Source organism: Ursus maritimus, unplaced genomic scaffold (assembly GCF_017311325.1).
Source record: "Ursus maritimus isolate PB19 unplaced genomic scaffold, ASM1731132v1 scaffold_24, whole genome shotgun sequence".
Classification (NCBI taxonomy): Eukaryota; Metazoa; Chordata; class Mammalia; order Carnivora; family Ursidae; genus Ursus; species Ursus maritimus.
This window is the reverse complement of record NW_024424897.1, coordinates 23,164,377-23,184,753: the sequence shown is the minus strand read 5'-3', so window position 1 is coordinate 23,184,753 and position 20,377 is coordinate 23,164,377. Positions and strand designations below refer to the sequence as shown.

The 20,377-nt window shown below is 54.4% G+C and overlaps 2 protein-coding genes and 1 long non-coding RNA gene across 13 annotated transcripts in view; 2 read left to right on the top strand and 1 right to left on the bottom strand.

Moving 5' to 3' along the window:
* The first annotated feature begins 367 nt into the window (after nucleotides 1–367).
* Nucleotides 368–4,315, top strand: PRR15L (proline rich 15 like). Its single transcript, XM_040639819.1, has 3 exons — nucleotides 368–376; nucleotides 780–857; nucleotides 3,983–4,315. Exons 1-3 carry the CDS (start codon nucleotides 368–370, stop codon nucleotides 4,313–4,315), a joined length of 420 nt encoding a protein of 139 aa, XP_040495753.1.
* Nucleotides 4,316–7,256: 2,941 nt separating this feature from the next.
* On the bottom strand, nucleotides 7,257–14,231 carry PNPO (pyridoxamine 5'-phosphate oxidase). 2 transcript variants are annotated; one of them, XR_567883.2, is made up of 8 exons: nucleotides 13,955–14,231; nucleotides 12,746–12,870; nucleotides 11,234–11,333; nucleotides 10,354–10,407; nucleotides 9,997–10,125; nucleotides 9,618–9,688; nucleotides 9,073–9,384; nucleotides 7,257–8,155 (listed from the first exon to the last, which is right to left on the bottom strand). XR_567883.2 is itself a non-coding variant. In XM_008688408.2 (7 exons), the coding sequence occupies exons 1-7, from the start codon at nucleotides 14,090–14,092 to the stop codon at nucleotides 9,216–9,218; spliced, it is 786 nt and encodes a 261-aa protein (XP_008686630.1). In that variant the 5' UTR covers nucleotides 14,093–14,231; the 3' UTR covers nucleotides 7,257–9,215. The 2 variants fall into 2 exon arrangements, 1 of the variants encoding a protein (XP_008686630.1); XM_008688408.2 differs by having other exon boundaries at nucleotides 7,257–9,384.
* A 69-nt stretch (nucleotides 14,232–14,300) lies between these two features.
* LOC103660721 overlaps nucleotides 14,301–20,377 on the top strand; it is a 30,852-nt gene continuing 24,775 nt past the window's right edge. For 7 of the 10 annotated variants that reach the window (XR_005837432.1, XR_005837427.1, XR_005837430.1 and 4 more), the window contains exon 1: nucleotides 16,078–16,357. This is a non-coding gene — a long non-coding RNA (uncharacterized LOC103660721). The other 3 variants (XR_567877.2, XR_567881.2, XR_567874.2) reach the window with 3 other exon arrangements.

The window sequence follows — 20,377 nt, the reverse complement described above, 5'->3', positions numbered from 1 at the left end:
AAATACAACTGCCCCCCAGCCCCTCTGCCCATGTACTGGGGTGGTTGGGTCTGGAAAGGCTGGCCCAAGATAGGGATAGTGACCACCCCACCTCCCCAACTTGAGGAGGGGCCCTCGAGGTCTGGAGGGAACCACAGCCCCCCACCCTGTGCCCTCCTGAGCCTTTGGGGTGGAGCGGACAGCCTGGGAACCGGTCTGCCAACCAGTTTAACCAGGGACTGGTTTCGACCCGGGAGTTCAAAGGAGATGGGGTGCACCCTGTCCCGCCCGGGCAGCGGGAGCAGCGGTGCTTAACCCTTTCCCGGTTGTGCCTGGGGCAACGTCCGAGCACGGACCCTGCTAGAGAGGGTCTGAGCCTCTTCGGGGCATGAAATGGGTGAGGGTGACCTTGACTATGGCTAGGGGGTGCAACCAGGCCCATAAGAGTGGGGAAACAGGAGAGAGGCTCCCTTGTTTCTCCTGCCCCAGACTTCCCTTGGGGTTTCCTCTTCCTGCACAGGCGATCCCTGGAGGACCCTGGCTTCTGGGTGGGTGCAGGGGCCCTGGGATTGGATTTCTGGGGTAATGAATATTCATCAGACCGATCCGGCCTCTGCTTCTGTTTACTTAGCCGGGAGGGGCTGGGTTTCAGGTTCACCTTGACTCCTGGAGCCGCAGTGGAGCAGGTACCGCTCTTGCACCTGTTTCTCTTGCACCTGCCGTGCAGCTGCTCCCACCCAGCTCTTCTGGCCTGAGTCTTGCCTGGCGTGGCACCCTGGAGGCACCCCTACCTCTCCCAGTCTCCCGCCCGGGCAGCTGCCACGCTCAGCTCCTCCAAGGAAGGTCTCGCCTCCAGCCCGGAGCAGTCAGGATTACAGGTACAGGCAGAGGGTGAGCGGGTGGGGAAACCAAGGCACAGAGCCCAGTCAGGGCACCCAGTTCTGCCTCCGTGGCTGACAAGCCTAACTGGGAAGGGGAACCCAGGCAGGCCAGCTCCCATCTCTCCCTAGGTGGGCAGGCAAAAGGCAGACTCATCCCACTGGCTCTTGGAGTCCATCCAGGCCTCCAGCAGAGCTCTTTCTGGGAAAGTTTCAGTCCGGAGCAGTTCTCCATTAACGCTTGCTAAGCTGGAGTCTAGCCCCCAGCCTGGAGGATGTTTCTGGCTATCTGGTAGGAAGGTCTCCCTGTTCCTCTCCAGGGTACCCCAGTCTTATCCAGAATGGAGAAGTGCCATCAGGGGCCCTACAGAGGGCTATGGGCTGGGGGGTTCTGGGTGTCGTCTTAAAGCCCAGAGCTGACTTGCTTCCTCAACTCCCCGCCACCCTTCTACTTCCAACAGAGTCAATGGTTAACTCATTCCAGCCCTGAAGGGTCCCGGCCCAGTCTGGACAAGGCCCTTAGAGCAGTTCACAGAACTCAGCCGGGGCGGCAGGCTGTCCCACGCACGAGGCCCTTTGTGGGCTCGAAGCTGTGCAAACAGCAGACGTGTAGTTAGCACCCTCAGGGCTGATTTCTATCCTCCTGGCGGATTGCAGGGCCCCAGGGCAAGGGCTCAGCCCTCAGCTTGGCCAGCTAAGGGCCCTGCGCGCTGACTGCGTGGCCCACCACATGTCACTAAATGCTGGGTCTGCTTGAAATCCCAAGTCCACCTCTGCCCCCAGCTCCCTCCCGCGTTCTGGGATTCGGCTCGGGGATGCGGCTGTAGGTTTGATATCACAGCACTTTTTTGATGTAAAGCAAATCAGATTTTATAGTACCTTGGGGTGGCTCACTACTTAAAAGAATCTTATGGTTTTGTTAGTTTGTAAAACAAAGAATAGTCCTCTAATTTATCTGTTCTGTTCAGACTTCCATATGTCTTTCATAGTCTTGCCGAAAAGGGGCAAACACTTCTTACCGAAGCTCGTAGGTCCTCTCGGACAGAAGGGACAGCAAACGGCAGCTTAGACCAGAGTTCAAGGCCAACAGATGCCTTCGTGCCATGGTGGAGGCCCTCCGGGCAGGGTCCGAGGGCTATTTCCGTTTCTCTGTGGTTTACTGATAAGTTCCTTGTGATCCGTCACTTCCTTCATTCCAAGGAGAGTTAAGCCCTGTGGATGGCGATTTGCGGCACCCACGAAAGCCGGTGTGTGGCCACCGCACAGGCAGAAACACTGCCCTCAAGGAGGTGGGCAGTCACATGGTTACTGTCAGCTCAGATGCTGGATCCTCTACTCCCGAGTTCCTTGGCAACCCCGGATGGGTGGTGGTGGGGTCATGGGCCTTGCCCCAGACCAGGCGGCGAGTGGGGCACCCACGGGCCAAACCAGTGCCCTCCCCACAACTCCTTCCAGAAACCCATTCTGGAACACCAAGTTCTGTGCAAGGTTGTGCTAAGCCCGGCTGGGGCAAGCTGCCAAAGCAAACCTCTCAGGCTGTCCCCTTCATGGGCTCGCCTCTCCGGGGTGCCCTGAAAGTATTTACCCGGCCGCTCTCACCCCCTCCTTCACTTTCTAAGTGGGAGCTGCACAAGATCTCCCCTGGGCTTCTTCTGCTACTTGAACTCAGCTAGAGGGACAGAGCTGGCAATGTAGGATCTGCTTCCTAGACAAAGAGGCAGGAAGGAATCCATCAGGCATGCGCTCTGCGCATGGGGCTGAGTATATGGAGGGACAGGGGACCACAGCAGCAAGGGGCCCACGGAGGCGGGCACTCAACCCATTCCAAGCCTAGGTCAGCATCCTGCTTTCACTTCCCCCAAATTTGATATGCTCCCTCTCTTAAAAAAAAAAAAAAAATCCATCTAGATATGGAATACCTAGGAATCAGAAATACCGGGAGAAAACATTCCTTCTCCGTAAAGAAAACTACTATTCACCATTTGTCGTATTTCCTTCTGGTTTTTTGAGAAAATATAGTTAAGACCATCAGTTTTTAAAAGGAGGTGATCTATTCCCCTGTGCTCGGGCCGCCTGACCATCTAGCTTTCTGATGTATGGTGGCTACTCCCCCCTCCCCAGGACCCTTCCCAGCCACATGCAGGGTCCTGAGAACCAGACCACTGCTCTCTCCAGGCCCAGAGATGCCTTGATTCCTCATCCCTCTGCCTGCCCTTCTGCTGCTTGGAACTCCTCTAGTCTGCTGTCTCCTTCTTCCTTCTTACAAGCCCCACCTGGCAACCATATCCAGGCAGCCTCATCTCCTAGAGCTCCCACTAGCTCAGACAGCACCTTTCTGGAAATGAGTAAAAGATGAGGCCACCTCTGCGTCGGGACACATCACGCCAGGGCTCGTATCTTGTCAGCGGAGAAGCCTGGATGTCAGCTCCCAAGCCCTACCTCCGTTGGGTACCTTGTGGAGAGTGTGGTCTGGGATCACCTTATCTCACGGGGACCTTGTGACCCCACCAAACCTCCCTCCAGGTTTTCAGCTCCCCTGCAAACTCCTGTCCTCATGGAAGCCGGGGGGGGGGGGGGAGGAGCCATCCCTCAGTAATTATTGCCGTTCTCGTGTGTTACTTTGCAAAGCATACCTCCCTCTGAGGCCGGGGGTTAATGTTAGAGCTAAATGTTAGGGCTGGAAGGGACAAGTGAGGCCACTGAGGTCCAGAGGAGTAACTTGCTAGAGGTCACGAGGCTGGGACAGTCCCCAGGACTTCCCCGGCCCAGCCTGAGGCTCCTCCAACCTAGAAACACACACACACAACAGCTCCTTCACTCCTGTTGGTCCCCACTGGGAAGTCCAAATTACTCTCCAAATCATAAATCCTATTTATTTGGTAGTGAATTCTAAACAAAATGCACAGGATGTTTCTGTCCATCTGACGCCAGCCACCCGTTCCCCAGACCCCTCTCTTCTCGTATTGTAGTGCTTACCCGAACCCTGGGTTCATTCGGCCCCACCTTCAATCCTCCCAGGCCTGGACTCTTAAAATAGCCTATGATTAGGAGTTTAGAGAGGGCTGCTCCAAGGCACCCCCCTTGTCCCCACTGACCCGTTTCACTGTCCCACCCTGCTCCTGCAGAACGCCCCACCCTCGGCTCCGGGGACCACCATGACCGAAGTCGGCTGGTGGAAGCTGACCTTCCTCCGGAAAAAGAAATCCACTCCCAAGGTGCTATATGAGATCCCCGACACCTATGCTCAAACGGAGGGCAGCGCAGAGCCCCCTCGGCCCGAGGGCGGGGGCCCCAACGACAACTTTAACACCCGCCTGGAGAAGATTGTGGACAAGAACACAAAGGGCAAGCACGTCAAAGTCTCCAATTCAGGCCGCTTCAAGGAGAAGAAGAAAGTCCGGGCCACGTTGGCAGAGAACCCCAACCTCTTTGACGACAGGGAGGCCAAAGGACAGTGAAGGGGGCCAAGGAGGATGCTAGCACCTCCCTACTCCTGCCGTCAGCCGGATCTGAGACAGGAGCTTGCCACGCCGGCCTCCTCGGCCACCACGGACGCCGTGGGGGCAGCTGACGCCTGCTGGCAGGAAATGTCTGGTTTTAGGGTTGTATTTATGTGTCCCAGCTTTCTGGAAGGTCTGGGTTCTCCCGGAGTCCTCCCTCCTCCCCCAGCACAGACAAAGGCACTCCAGTCCAAGGATGAGAAGTCCCACCCGGGAAGGACGGCCCTCCTCAAAGCAGTAGCAGATCCGGCCCAGGACGTGGGCGAGGATCAGAGAGAGGAGGGGACAGACTTCACCTCCTCCAGGGGTACAGGGTCGAGGGTGAGTTTCGATTGCTGCTCCCTCTACTTTCTCTACCCGCAACTGTTGCCTGGACCAATTCTGAGCATGACTTTTCCAGAAGCCACATGACGGGGTGGTTTCCTGGAGCTGGAGGAGGCGGAGACCCTGAATTTGAGCTCACCTCCTACCACAAGAGAGAAACTTCCTGGAACTTTGCCCCCAGGTGTGCAGGGAGGGGAGGACGCTGGCACTCTGGGGGTGGGGGGGGTGTGCTGCAGAAGGCCAGGTGAGGGACCCCACGGGTTCCTGCACACATCCTCAAAGGGACAATGCACTGGCTCGTGGGTCCAAATTCGGGGAGCGGGTAGGGAAGCTCTGGTAGGAGCTAAAAGCAGCCAGCTCTCTTCTCCCCTCCTGCTAGTATTTAAGAAGGACAAGCCCCAGAGATGAGTCCTGGAGCCTTGAATTTTGTTTAAAAAAAATTATAATTGTAGGTTTCTCTCTTTGTAATAAACAATGCAAAAGCAGAGAACCTATGTATGCTTCCGTCCCACATTTCCTGAGGACTGTTTCTCATGCCTTTACTCCCTGCATGGAAATGAAGTGCTCAGGGTTCCTTTCAAGCATCAGGGGGTGCCTGGCTGGCTCAGTCGTAGACCATGTGACTCTTGATCTGGGGGCTTTAAGTTTGAGCCTCACATTGGGTCTATAGAGGACTTAAAAATAAGATCTTTTTTATTAAAAAAGTAAAGGGGTCCTCAGTATGAAAATATAGCAAAGGAAGAGGCTAGTTTCAGCTCAGTGGTCAACAGAGAGACCATCAGGGGCTCTAAGAGAGTGGAGGAGACCTTTGGTGACTGACCCCACACTTGTGGGGGTTTGGTTTAGGATCGGGACTCAAATTCTCATTCCACCGCTTAGTAACTGGGTGATCTGGGGGAATACTTTTTAAAAATGTTCTCTGAACCTCGAATTCCTCTTCTGTAATAATATCTATTTCATGGGAATGGTCAGTATTCAGTGCCCCCTAAGTAGTCCTATAGTAGGTGCTCAGTTAGTATTGGTTTCCTCCCCCTTCCTTCATTAAGGAGCTCCACCATAGCCCACAGCTTCTGTTTAAGGAAGAGGAAAGAGTGTGTAGATCCAGATCTTTCTCAAGCCCCAGGAGCTGGGAGCTAGAAAAAATTGGACCCATCCGTGGAGCTCTTGGTGGGAACAGGGAGAGACTGAGGTGGCCACTGAACAATGTGGTCCTGCAGCCTCCAGGTCAGTTCCTTGCAGACTGTCGGGTCACTCCACCCCAGGGAGTGTTGCTCAGGAAATGTATTACCAAAACAAACAGATACATACAAGGGGTCCTTTGTTGGGTGGCCTCACCCAGGCCAGGGGGAACTCTGAGGATGAGTGAGGGACACCAGGAGCTGGAGGGAGGGAAGGCAGGCTGGTTCAGGTGTGCTGCCTTCCCCACGGTCTCTTCCCCTATCCCTCCCACCACATAGAACTTTCTAGGGTCCGTCTGATTACCCAATCCGTAAAGCGCCCCATGAGCTGACTTCCGCCATACTCTAGCCCTGTCCACTGTGAATAGCTAGTGTTTACAGGGAGCTTACAATGGACCAGGCCCTGTGGCAAGTACTCCATGAGGTTCCTTGGTCAATCCCCTCGTCACCTGAGGCAGGTGCTGTCCTTATCCCCATTTTCCAGCTGAGTTAGTTGAGGCTGAGAAGTGAAGCCACTTGCTTGCCATGGTGGAGCTGGGACTGAAGCCAGAGCTGGCCTGTGCACCTGACCGCTGCCCACAGCCCTCTCCACTCTTGATTTGCCTCTGCTCGGGGGATGGGAAACTGAGGCTCAGGGCAAAGAAGGGAGTCCCGTCACCTTCTGCAGAAGGGGACGTAGGGTGGCAGAGGGTAATGCCCGGGGCTTGGAATCCTGATTCTGGCACCGATGGGGGAAAGCTACCTAGCTCGGAGGCCGAGTGTACTCTGAGACACCAGACCAGAGGGGTCTGCCACTTCAGCCCATCCTGAAATTGCTTCAGGGAGGTGGGGGCTGGGCATGAGGCTGGGCCCTGGGCCACTAAGCCCTGCTTCTACCCAATACTGGCACCGCATGGCCACCATTACCCCTCTTAGGTGAGAGGGTCCACAGCCCCTCTGCCTGGTGCGTGAGATCCTGCTCCAGCCTCTAAGTGATGTCCACAGGAATCCTCCAAGGAAACCCCACGTGTATCCCTAAGCTGGGGCAGGGGGTGGCTGTGCGCTAAAAGCCAAAGGGAACTCTGGCTGGCCAGGAAGTCAGAAGGAGGCAGCTGCAAGCTTTCACGAGGCCCGAGGAGGTACCGAGAGTGCAAATACGGGCAGAAGCTGAGGCTACGGGTTATCAACCACAGTTTCACTGGGACACGACCCAACCGGGGTAAGGGGGAGGCAGGAGGGGCCGGCTCCAACTGGCCTGCGCTGCCCAGGAGGGGCCAACCCTGCGCGGCGGGCTCCCCCTGCTGGCCACCCAACCTCAAGGGAGAGGAGTGGGAGGGGTCCCTTAAACCCCCAACTTCCCTCCTTCCTGGGCTGGTGGGGGATGGGAGGATGCAATCAGGCCAGGTTGAACATTAATATCACACATGGCTGACGAATTTTTATTACAGACTTGGCACAGTGATTGTAAAAGAACAGGAAAGAACAGCTGAACCCAGGCTCAAGAGCTAGGGGGTGGAGGATACAGAGTCCCAGTAACAGGACAAGGTAGAGAAGGGCACCCCAGCACCCTCTCCTTTGGTGGCCACAGGGTCAGCATCGTGCTCTCCTGCGCTAGGGCTTAAGAGGGGAATCAAGCCCGAGCCGGCCGCCCTTGGAGGAGCTGGTTAATGGCAGACTGAACACTGCACACGCCCACACGGTGGAATGAAACAGTTTACAGAGTTGGCAAGTTCCACGCCAACACGTACAAATAATAGTTCTCGGATTCTGGCTTAGTCACAGCAAACATTTACCCAGCCTGGCTCCCCTCCACAGCCTGTAGGCCATTCATTCAAGTTGTCCTTGGTCACCAGACTTGTGTTCAAGAAGTGTGCAAATACAGCTCGACATAGGCCTCAGCCCAGGCTTGATGAAGAATCCAATGGTGAGGGTGGCAGGTCGTTCGTTGGTGGAGGTTGGGGACACCGCATCCGATCACCGGGGGGGTGGGGGGGCTTATTAAATGCAGAATGGGATTCATGGGTCTGAGGGGGGCTCCCAGGTGGTGCTGCTGCTGGTCTGTGGCCCACACTGAGTAGCAAGGATCTAAACCCGGGGGTCTCAACTTTTGGTTGCACAGAAGTCCCTGGGGGAGCTTTTAAGTTGCCCAAAGTTCGGACCTCACTCAGACCAGTGAAATCACGTGTGATTAAAGTTCCCTGGGTAATTCCAGCATGGATGAAAACCAGTGTCTAGCAGTCATCGTCCACAGGGGTGGGGAAGTAGGTGAAGGGGATGCGTGAGTAGTCAGAAAGGTAACTCTATAACAGTTTTATACCTGGAAAATGAAATATATATATGCATATACACACATATGTAGGTCTCAGAAACAAACATGGGAAGTCAAGCTTGATTGAAATCTGCCTGGCTCACAGGTAACCAGCACAGGATTCCCTTCTATAAAACTCCTGACTACGCGGGATCGAATGCTTCTAGAGACACTTGCTACCTAACAGCCCACTCCCTCTTAGGCAGTCCTGGTTGTCTGAAGTCTCTCCCCAAACTGAGAGAGGCAACCCACGTCCATGCCACTCCCACCTCTGGGTCCTTTGGAGCTGCAGAGAACACATTTAATCTCTTTTCCACACTGCTGTGCCTCAGATACCGGGAGGCAGTTATCAGTAGGGTACAGGGCTATAAAAATATCCTATTAGTAAGTACGTTCATGAAGTTTCCTTTAGTTGCAAGCAATAGAAATTGATTCTGGCTAGTTTAAGCCAAAAACTTTTTTTTTTTTTAAACAGGGAGAATGGGTGTTTTGAGGCAGGAGGAGGAGTTACACAGCCCAGACATGACAAGGAGGGATCAAGGTCACTCAGGGAATTATAAGAGTAGCAGCTGCGGGCCGTTGCTTCTTGGCTGCCATTAAGGACTTGGCTACAACGCCTGTCATACTCTGGGTCTCTCCATTTCAAATTTCAAATTGTTGACAAGAAAAAACGGATCGGCTAGATTGGCTCAGGTGCTAATGCTGGAACCAGTCAGCTTCGGGCAGTATGACTCAGTCACACCCTAACAGACAGGGCAGCAGGCGGGCCCACCCCGTGTCACCAGAAAAGGGAATCACACCAGCTACTACCTCTAGAGGGAGCCATTCCAATAAATCACATTCAAGGTCAAGAAAATAATTATGGCATTTTTCTTTTCCATTTGTGATTCTCTACGTCACTGTTTACGCTCCACTAGACTACCTACCTGAGAGCCAACTGAAAATCCAGAATTCGGAGCCTGAACTCTGAAGAGCCTTAAATGTAAGGGGCGGGGAGGGAAATGGGCTGAGTTCAGAAGGGTCCCGCTGAAGCCGGCCCCAGCTCCAGTTGGCGCCAGCAGATTGGGAGTCAGGGGGCAAGTCTCTCATACAGCCAGTCTTCCTCCCCACGGTGGGTCATGGGCCCCAAAGGGGAGTCTCCCACTGGAAGGCCCCGCCGAAAGATGATCCGGTCATGCAGACGGTTGGTTTGGCCTTGCCAGAACTCCATCACTCGCGGGTACAGGATATAGCCACCCCTTCAAGGAGAAGCAGTGGGTTTGGTACTCTGTGCATTTTTCCAGCCCATCACCCCCTGGTCCCCATCCCAGCCCATCCCAGGGCCCCTTGAAGGAAGTTGCAGGGATGAATCCAATAAGGATTCCTGGTGGGGGGTGGGGGAAGCAGATCTGTAATTCCACAGGTAGAGTGGTTTTGAGTAAACATGAGGGTTCTGGTGCCCCTGTCTGGATGACCACGAGGTATCACTCACCAGTACTTTGGCTTTGGCACCTCTTGTTCTCGGTAGAGCTGCTCCAGTTCCTCGTTTTTCTTTCTCAGATACTGTCCAGGGGAAGGAAATAGAGGAAGGCCTGGACCGAGTCAGTGACTCACTGACTAAGCATGTGCTGTGTGCCGGGCACTGGGGACGCAGGTGAGCAAGGGATGCTGGCCTCTCTCCTCTGGGAGCACAGTCCAACCAGAGGGTCCGACAAAGGAAGCCCATTTCCCCACTCCCCATCCTTACTTCCCTAGGAGACCATCCTTTCATTCTGCTGGAGACAGAGGGCCCCTGGTACCCCCCGGGGACAGCTGTTGGGGATGAGCTAAGGCCCCTGCCACCCAGAGAACTAAGAAGGACCCCAGCTCACCTCCCGATCGGGGATCACAGAACTCTGGCGACTGACCACAGCCCCGATTTGGCTGCTTTTGGGGCGGGAGTGGAAGTAGCACTCAGCCTCCTCTTCGGGCAGCTTCTTCACGGAGCCCTCCACACGCACCTGCTCAGGGAGGGCCCTGGCTGGGTGGCATTCAACGCCATCTGCCCTCCCCACCAACAAAGGCCCCGTTCCTCTCTTTCTTCCCTTCCCCACTGCCCCACCACTGCTGGCTCCAGCTAGACCTGCTCATTAAGAGCTAATTGAGAGGCAGGATGTTTGCCGAGCCTGGGGCCCTCCACTGGGCTCATCCATGACGAGCCCCAGGCCATCCTGGGAATGCTCACTCACCTGCCGGTTGAGGGGCTCCCAGTAGAAGACAAGGGAAGCAAAGGGATTGGAGTCCTGGAAATGAAAGCGAATTCACAGTCGGCCACCCGAACAGCAGGGAGAACACCTCCACCATGCAGAGAGAGGCAGGAAGGCTGAAGCGTGCAGGCCCACAGGGATGCATTCACTGTAACATCTCATTTAAACCCTCCAAGGTATGCCTGCTTTTACAGGTGTGGAGACAGACTCAGAGAGGTTAAGGAACCTGCCCAAGTTCACACAGGAAGTGTGAGAGCCATGCTGAAAACCTAAGCCGCGTGGACTCCAAAGGGAGGCTTGCCATTTCTCGCATCCACAGATTTGCAAGTCCTCAGAAATGCATCTGTGGCCGGCGTGGACTTGGGCAGGCCTCTGGATTCATGGATCGAATGCACACAAAGTATCAGCTCTGGGCCTAACACGAGGAGAGGTGCTGGGGCAACAGCAGGGGTACAATGGATGCAGCCTCTGCCCCCACAGAGGGTACTGGGTGTTTAGCAGAGGAGACAAATATCAATCACATAATCATGGAAACAAATGCACCGTTACAAACTGAAAAAAAGGCAGAAAGTAAAGTTACAAGTTACCACGAAGGTGAAGAGCGGCTGATGTGGCACAGAGATCGAGGACTTTCCCGAGGAGGTAACACGGGAGCTGAGAGCCAAAGGGACAGGAGCTACTTAGGGAAGCAGATGACAGAGGTGGGGCGGTCACAGAGAGCACTCATTCACGGCCAAGAGAGGGCAAGAGCCAAGGTCCGCAGGCAGGACGGTGCCCGAGCACAGCCAGTAGGTGGGGCAGGGTGGGGGTGGCACCGGAGGGCGATGAAGGAAGCCAGGGCTGGCCCCTGCAGACCCCTCACCAGCTCTTTTCCTTTCCGACTCTCGAAGTTGGTGAAGAAGCGGAAGCCATCCTTGCCGAAGCCCTTCAGCAGCACCATGCGCGCAGACGGCTTTCCGTCTCTGGGGCGAGGACCAGAGCGCGTGGTCAGAGCCCATGTCACTGTCCTTGCTGCCACCCCTCTCCCCAGGCGCTCCCCACACCTGCGCCCCGTTATTCTGCGCTGTCTGGGCATGCAGGCTACCCATTCCCCACCCCCCCGCCCCCGCCTGGGGATTTGTCCTGGAGGTGCAGGTATGACCTCACTGCCTGGGACCTGTGATGGACGGAACTGCGTCCCTAAAATTCGAGGTTGAAGCCCTAACCCCCAATGCGGCTGTATTTGGGGAGAGAGCTTTTAGGGAGGTAATTAAGATTAAATGAGGTCATAAAGGTGAGACTCTACTCCAATAGGCCTGGTATCCAGAAAGATACCTCTTTCTCTCCTTCTCGCTCCCTCTCCCAACCTCTCCCCGCACCGCACGCACCATGGAAAGGCCATGTGAGAACACAGCAAAAAGGTGGCCATCTATAAGCCAGAAAGAGAGGCCTCACTAGGAACCAAATCTGACAGCACCTTGATCTTGGACTTCTGCTTTCAGAACTGTGAACAAATAAATCTCTGTTGGTCACACCTACCGGTCCGTGGTATCTTATTAGGACAGCGCTAGCAGGCTAACAAGGCTCTCAGGCCGTGACCAACGGTAACACAGTCGGTCAATGCTTAGCATCACAGAAAGGGTGGTTACATCAGGTCCTCCGCTCAGAGCTCTGGGGGATATCCAGGGGCACAGTACCAGAGCCCTGTCTTCAAGGCTTTACACTTTTTTTTTTAAGATTTCATTTATTTATTTGAGAGAGAGAGACAGAGAGCGCGTGCGCACACAAACAGCTTGGTGGGGAGGAGCAGAGGGAGAGGGAGAAGCAGACTCTTGAGCAGGGAGCCTGACACGGGGCTCCATCCCAGGACCCTGAGATCATGACCTGAGCCGAAACCAAGAGTCAGATGCTTAAACCGACTGAGCCACTCACTTTAATGAGGGGGAACAAGAGCTGAATAACAGGCTAATGTAAGAGGTGTCTCAGGGGTATATGATTGATCGTCAAATAAATAATACAGCCAAGCACTGTGCTAGATCTCAGGAGAGGGAGAGAGCTTTCTGGAGAGGTTCCAGGAGATGTAGCTCTTAAAGGACAGATGGGAATCGGGTAAATGGGGCGATGAGGGAGACAAGGGTGTTGGGGGTGAGTGCCTCAGGGGCAGAGATGAATGAGGGACTACATTTTATTACTGAAATGGAATTAAGTGAAGTCTGATCTTTGGTTTACAGGTAAGGACACTGAGGCCCAGAGAGGACAAGTAACTTGCCTGAGGCCACAAAGCATACTAGTAACCCAGCGAGAAGCACAAATTTGCATTCCATCAAGTCGAGAGCTTCCTAAGTTTCCTGCTTCACCTGTACCCACCCACAGACGGGCCTCCAGCTATGCCCACCTGGTGCAGGTAGCCAGACACATGGCATTGGCCTCTCCTATGTCAGGACACTGAACAGCCTCCTCAAACCAGGCAGCAAACTGCTTCACGGGGTCCAGGGAGGTCAGATGAGTCTCCTCAAATGCCTGGGAAAGGAGAGTTTTATTTAATAAACACATATAATTCTTACTGTGTACGTGGTACTGTGCCAGGCACTTTTTTTTAATTAAAGATTTTATTTATTTATTTGAGAGAGAGCATGAGCAGGGGGGAGAAGCAGATGGAGAAGGAGAGGCAGACTTCCCCACTGAGCACGGAGCCCAATCCCAGGACGCTGGGATCATGACCTGAGCGGAAGGCAGCTGCTTAACCGACTGAACCACCCAGGCGCCCCTCCAGGCACTTTTCATAAAAAACAGTACCCAGGAAGTAGGTTCTGCTAGCTTTATTTTACAGGTGAGGACAGAGGCGTAAAACCGTGGCATAACCTGCCAGGTCCCCCAGTAGTGGATGAATCAGGGTTTCATGTCATCAGTGTCACTTATCACCTGGGGAGCATTTAAACAAACAAAAAAAGCCACTCCTGGGCTCCACCCCCACAAAAACAGTACTTCCGAGGTTCAATGAAAAACTGCATGTTTAACAAGTATTTCTGGAAATGCTCACCCACAACTAGATTTCGAAACTGCAGCTCCAGGCCTCTATTCCAAAACAGTTCTGTTGGTTTCCCCTCTGAGGAGGGAAAAGGAAAAGAACTTCTCCAAAAGGGAAGGGAAGGGGCTGGCGGCAGCGAGATCTAGGAGCTTTCTCTTCCCCTCCCTCCGTGAGTCAGTACCCCTCCCCCTTATGTTACTTATCAAATATTTAGACACTGATTATCACTGGTCTAAGCACTTTGCAAACATCAAAGTCCACAATATCCCTGCGAGTTAGGTACTCACTTCCCAGGTGAGGAAACTGAGGCCCAGAGAGGTTGTTACTGCCCGAAGAGATGCACCCCGTGAATGGCAGGATCCCAGCCCCGGCCGCCTCCAGCGCTCGCGCTCTCGCCCACCGCAACCCGCAGCCTCTCTTCATCCTTGTTTCCCCAAAGCTCCTCCTCCCCTCGTTGGTTGTCTTTGAACCCCTTCTCCTACGGGGGTGACCCCAAACCCACCCCGTGGGGTTCCTCCCCTCGCGGGATGACTACGGGACCCCTCCCTGAGGGAGGCCCTGCCCCGGTGGCCGCACCTCTCGATCCCCGCGGTAACTCTTGCGCATCGGGCCCAGGTCCATGACAACACCGCCACCGCACAGGTGGTGGAGGTAGCGGGGCCACTCGCCAGGTCGCCCGAACGTCACGGTGACGCCTCGCAGCCCGCACGTCATGAGGCCGCCAGCCACGTGACCCGGCGTCGCCCAGCGCTGGGTTCAGTTGGGTTCGGAACCAGTTTCTCAGCCCGGGAGTTTACCCGGGGGACGGAAGAATTCGCCAGTCGCCAGGCCTTGCTAACAGGTCCTAAGTCCTCGGAGCCAATGGGAGCTCAGGGTCGGAGGAGGGAGAGAGGCGCGGAGAGGCCATTGGTTGGAGTTTTCCGGGAGCGAGGCCAATTAGAGCGAGAACAGAGGAACCCAGCAGCCAATGGGCGGCGCCTCCGGGGGCGGGAGCAGAGAGACAAGGAAATGCTGTCACCGCCGTTAACACGCACGTGGAGGTTTGTTAAAGGTATAGGGACTGCAGCCGCCCAGGCGGGGGGCGGGGAATGAGTCAATGGGGGCTTGAGGGGAGTGGTCAGTGTTAAGTGGCTGGCCCCTAGCAGGTGCCTGGAGGCAGCCTAGTGCAGGAAGTATCCCCTGGGGGGGAAGCCGGTGGGCTGGGAAAGGACAAATGGAAAACGGAATTAGGGGCCAGACTCTGAGGCAAGGTGATGGGGAGACACAGAAGGAGGGGCAGTCCGGTTGGGGGAAGAAATTGGGGCTGGAGAGCGGGAGAGGTTGAAGTGAGTTGTGGATCACACAGGATAGGTGCTGTGTATTGTGCATGAGTGTATGGGCGGGGGTTCTCTGGAGTGGGGAGGGGGGAGATGCAGCAGGGTCAGGAAGAGACTGTGGGGTGGGAAGGAAGACTGCTGAATGGAAAGGGGGAAAGGGAAATTTGGGATCAAGCCATCCCAGACCAGAGCCCTCTTCCTTGTGCAGCTCTGAGCTCCCTCTCTCTGCCTCATTTCTTTAACCCTGGGTCAGAGCATGCTGCGCCCTTTGCTCATAGTTTCTCCTTCCGTGGTGCAGCGGAGTTCACACCAGCCAGTGTTCTGGTAGGTGGAAAGGTTGCCACTGCCCCACCTCTCCCTGACCTCCCTCATCTTAGCCGGGTTTCTCCCTTCTTCACGTTTTGCCCTTCCTAGGTAGTAGGAGTCTAGTTCCTGAGTAATGCCAGCCATAGCAGAGGGGAACTCAGCTATGAGGGGGACTCAGGGAGGGGAAGCCAGGGGAACAGGTGGCTGCGCAGAGCCACGTCCAGACTGTGGACAAAGGGCTGAGACATGGAACACCTACCAGTGCCCATCCTGGCTTTGGCCTGGCTGGGGCAGCCTTGGGTCAAGTCCTCTCTGTAGTCCCGGTTTCCACCACCAACAGGAAGGGGATCTCCAAGAGCCACTAGGCAGGCACCCCAGGACTGTGCCAGGTAAGGGGAACTTCCTGCCCTACCCAGCTCTCTGCATTACCAGGTGTTAAGCTTCATAAAGCCCCACGTTAGATACCTATCATTTTTTCTTATATGGATATAGCTTGATCCAAATGGAATCTGGAAGACCAATTTGCTGCAATGAAATAATACATGTCTGAAGGCTTAATGATGTGGATCTGTGGATTCTCCACTGGTTGGAATTTTTTTGCTGCAGTGTTTTCCTCCATCAACATGACTGAGAGAGTTGACTGGACATAATTCTTGTTGAGGTTGTCTTTCTACACGAGAACATTGCTGTTCTCAGCTCCTCCCAAGCCCCCGCGCTTGGACCTGTGTAAGCATAATTAGTGCCTTTCAGCAACAGATGATTTGCTCATAGGGCCACACTCTTAGCACTCCTGGGCTCTGATCCCCTGGACCTGGGATGCTAGGGCACCAAGACTAGGATCATTTAATAGTTTGCTTAAAAGCTAAGAGCTCAGATAGCTCTAAGAGTTTAAGAGCGCTAAGAGCTTAGATATTTATTCATTCTGTAGACATTTGTTAAAGACTTTTTTTTTAAGATTTTATTTATTTGTCAGAGAGAGAGAGAGAGCACAAGCAGGGGGAGCAGCAGGCAGAGGGAGAAGCAGGCTCCCTGCTGATCAGAGATGTGGGACTTGATCCCAGGACCCCGGGATCATGACCTGAGCTGAAGGTAGACGCTTAACAGACTGAGCCACCCAGTTAAAGACTTCTTTTGGCCCAGGCACTGAGCTAGGCCTGAGAATACTAAACTGAAGAAGGTGACGTGCTTCCTGCCCACAAGGAGTTTGTAGTGTACAGGAGAGGCAGATCTGAAGGCTGATACTTCTTTAACAGATAATTCTGTGAAGAAAAGGAGCAGAAAGGAAAAAGTGGTCTCCAGGGGTCCGACAGTCAGAAAGCCTTCGTAAAGGGAGGAGACATTTGATTTGTCATATTGAGTAAGTGTTTGCCAGATGGACAATGGAATGGGCATGCCAGGAAGAGGGAACAATGTGGTTTAGGCACGATGTGTTAGGGAGCTGTGGAATGGACAGCGTGGTTCTCCTAGAGGAAGATGGTGAGGTGGGCAGCTGGCCGGACAAGTAGGGAGGGCTGATGATCCGATGGTGGAAAGAGCCAGGCTTTTAGACAACAATTCTGGTTTATTTTATTTATTTTTATTTTTATTTTATTTTATTTTATTTTATTTTATTTTATTTTATTTATCCTTCTTGCTGTTGTCGAACCAGAGTATCTAATTTCTGTTTTTTTATTTTTTATTTTTTAAAAGATTTTATTTATTTACTTGACAGAGAGAGACAGCCAGCGAGAGAGAGAACACAAGCAGGGGGAGTGGGAGAGGAAGAAGCAGGCTCCTAGTGGAGGAGCCTGATGTGGGGCTCGATCCCAGAACGCTGGGATCATGCCCTGAGCTGAAGGCAGACTCTTAACGAACGACTGCCACCCAGGCGCCCCTAATTTCTGTTTTTTTAAGACCAGATGGAGAGAAAACGTACAAGATTCTGACAGCCTCTCCCATCCTTGGCGATTAGCAAGGAAGTTTGCAATTCGTTGCCTTTTTAGATTTTCCTTTCTGCCTTGAAAATAATAAGTAGGCTTGTGTTGTGCTTTTCTGCCTAGTGGGATTTGGTGTCTGGATCACAAAGCAGCCCCACAGCGCAAATGAGAGAGGGGCCAGCCTTGCTGCTACCGCTGAAACCCCAGCGGGGGTTTTGTCTGCGTGGGAGAAATAAATGTTGTATTGTTCCTGCTTTTTCTTAAACAGTTTGCCACCCTCCCCTCTCCCCCAACTTTGTAAAATTATTAATCTTTTCTCGAGAGAGTCTTAAGTGAATAGAAAATGTGTGATAATGCTTCATCATACAGAGGGGGCACCCTGGTTTCTCGGTATGAAACAAAAGGGCTGTGGGGGGGGGGACTGTGCCCTGCCTGTCTTCTTCCCATGTGTTCACCTTTATGTTCTTAAGTCACCTTTTCGTCTAATTGTTTGGTTGAATTCTGTATTTCACCTGGATCTTTGTGATTGTGTTTGGGGATCTGGCTCTGGTGACTGAGTGGCTGGTGGGTCAGGGAGGGCAAGGCAGGGGCAGGGAGACGTCGAGAAACACAGCAGAAGCTGGGAGCCAGGAGCCTGGTGCTGGAGTTTGGAACGGGCCAGAGGCGAGGGAATCCGCTCACCAGGATAATCTGAGACGCCGTGGGGCATGTCACGCTCAGACCTGTTGAGTGTGAGGATTTATGGGACACGCATGTTTGGCCAGGTTTGATAATGAGGTCTGGAGCTTAGGGGAGAGGTCTAGGCTCATGAGACTGGGTTGGGTGTCATGAGCCCCCGAGGTGGCACCTGAAGCCATGGGGGAGGATGAGAATGTCTGAGAAGAGGGCCTGGGAGAATTAAGGAGGATGGGGGGTGGGGGAGAGGCCCAGGAAGGCGGTAATGATGCCGGTGAAATGCAGCCTTCCGGAGGGGTGTGCTGGGGGCCTGAAGCTCGGGCACTCTTGAGCCCAGCCTTGGGGTGCACTCAGGACACACAAAAGAGGGGGTACTTGGTGCTCTGCCAGCAGCTACCTGACCCCGAGTCGTATGGGTGTTGGGGGGCCCAGATGGGAGCCGGGTCCTCAGAGGCTTGCAGTGGGATCTGGAGGAGGCTGGCCCTTCCCTGAGTGGCCTGCCTGTGGTTGTGTGGCTAGCCCCTCTCACAAGCCTTGTGTGTGCTCATGGATCACTTTCCATTTGCATCCTTTCGTTTTCGGCCCCAGCCCTTGTTAGAAGTGCCTTCCTGGAAGAGACCACATCCCTTACTGTCTCGGGCTCTTTCTCAAAATCCCGGCCAGGAAACGCTCTTCTGTAATGTTTATGCATAAACTACCTCCGTTAAGCTTCTCTGTAGCTGGGTGCCAGGCATGGTGAGTGGGCCTTGGGGCCTGGTGGGGGCTGGGGCTGAGGGTTTCCATGGGCTGGAGGGATGTTAGGTTTTCCAAGGCTGAGTGAGGTATTGGGCCATCAGTCTCAGTCCCAGCCCTGGCTGCCTTGGTAATTGGGGCCACTGGCAGAGGAAGGGTGCCTGATGCTGGGTTCCCAGGCAGGACCCAAGGAATATGACCTGACTGCTGCTTAGTTTCCTTTGAGAAATCCTGGTCGGTCCTGGCTTTTGGCCTGACCCCTGGTCACTTCTCACTTCCTCTCATCCAGGACTGCGATGAGCCAGTGTTTGACTCCTCTCCTCAAGCCCCGGTTCTCTGCCCTATCCCGCCGTGGTTTGCTTTCTTTTCAGCCACCCCTGTTCTGTAGTCCCATCTTCCCGGGCTCACTTCCTGCCCCTTCCTCTCCCTCTTCCACTCTTTCCCTAGGAAACCCAGCTGCCACCTGTCCCAACATGACTGCAGTCCCTTTAGTGACTTCATCGCAGCCCCAAAGACCTTGGTCAGGTCACAAGAAGCCTCCCAAGGCAGTAAATCACTGAGTGAGGGTCCCTGGAATCCGCCACCGTGTATACCTCAGCCATGTTCCGTCAGCCATGAGCCCCTGATGGGTCCAGGACCTGAATGGCTGCCTGTGGCTCTCGGTCAGACTCAAGTGTGGGGCCTCAAAGGGCCCTCAGAAGGTGATTGTAAAGATGGACTGAGCTCTACTTGCTGGCTTAGTTGTTTGTTTTTTGAAGGTATTTTGTCTGGAATTGCCTTCAGGAGGGAGGATCTCAGAAAGGAGGGACCCAGCTCCCTTTCCCTCTGGGCGTGTAATCCTAGTATCTGGGGTCAAAGAGCCACAGTGTTGAGCATCACTGAGCAGACAGGAGGGTGCGATGGGGGGGGGGTGGCCTTGGGGCAGATGACCCTGAGGAGGAAAGGAGGCAGAGGAGGGAACTTGGGCAGGATGACCCCCACTCTTGAGCTACTGGGGGTGGCCTGCTCCCAGATTTTCAACCAGGGCCTACCAGGTGTCCTGGGGACGCCTCTGGCCTGGGGTGAGCTGGGGCCACATGGCGCCATCAACAGGCATACCCCCCTCCCCCCCACCAGCAATCTCCAGTAAATCAGGGCAGAATAAAGGCCGCGGAGGGCTCACTTGCCACCAGTCTCCCTGTTCTTTGCTCACGCCATCACCCACACCGGGCAGAATGCGCTCTCCCACTCCCTGTCTGCCTCAGGCACCCATGGGAGGCAGAGATAGGCCTAACTTCCGAACCTGAGTATCTCACTGGAGAAGGGAAATCCCGAGTGCCAACAGGCAGTTCTGCTTGCTGGGGGCTGGCACCTCATCGCCAAAGGTTGCCCAAGGGTTGGGTCAGTTTCCACACATGAAGCATAAAAACACATGGCTTGGAATCCGCTCTCAGGAAAGGATCATTCTTTGTGCCACAGAGCAAAGCTAAGGGGGGAAATGTGGCAAAAAGTGGGCAATGTGTTACTATTCCCCTTCTTTCCACCAATCCCAGTTCAGGACACAGCAAGACACTTTTCCAGTCTCGTAACCCACACGCAAGGGAGGGAGAAACACTCCTCACGTCTTCCCCCTGCCTGTGCAGCGAGGAGGTAGAGGACTGATGGAAGCTGGCCGAGGCTTCGGTGCCAGGTAGACGCAGCTGTTGGTCCGGTTTCACCCGAAGGGCTTCTGTGTAGTGATCAGGGGCAGAGAACCTGTGATCTCTCTGAGATCATAACCTTTTCTTTAGAGGTGAGGGTGGACTGGCTCTGAGGAAAAGCCGTTTGCTTGCCAAGGCAGGCCGCCAGTGCCTGGACACAGTGAGGGAGCAGACAGCTCAACACCGAGCCTGGCCGCTCCTGCGCAGAGCAGCGACCCTCGCCGTGTCCCTTCGACGGGAAGAGGCCCGGTGTTACAAGGAGAAAGCACATACCGTTCTGTGTGTGACTCACCTCTCCCTTCCGCCCGGATGCTCTTCTGGCCCCGCTAGCGTTACACCCGTGCACCGAAGTCCTCCTCAGAACTCAGTCCCCAC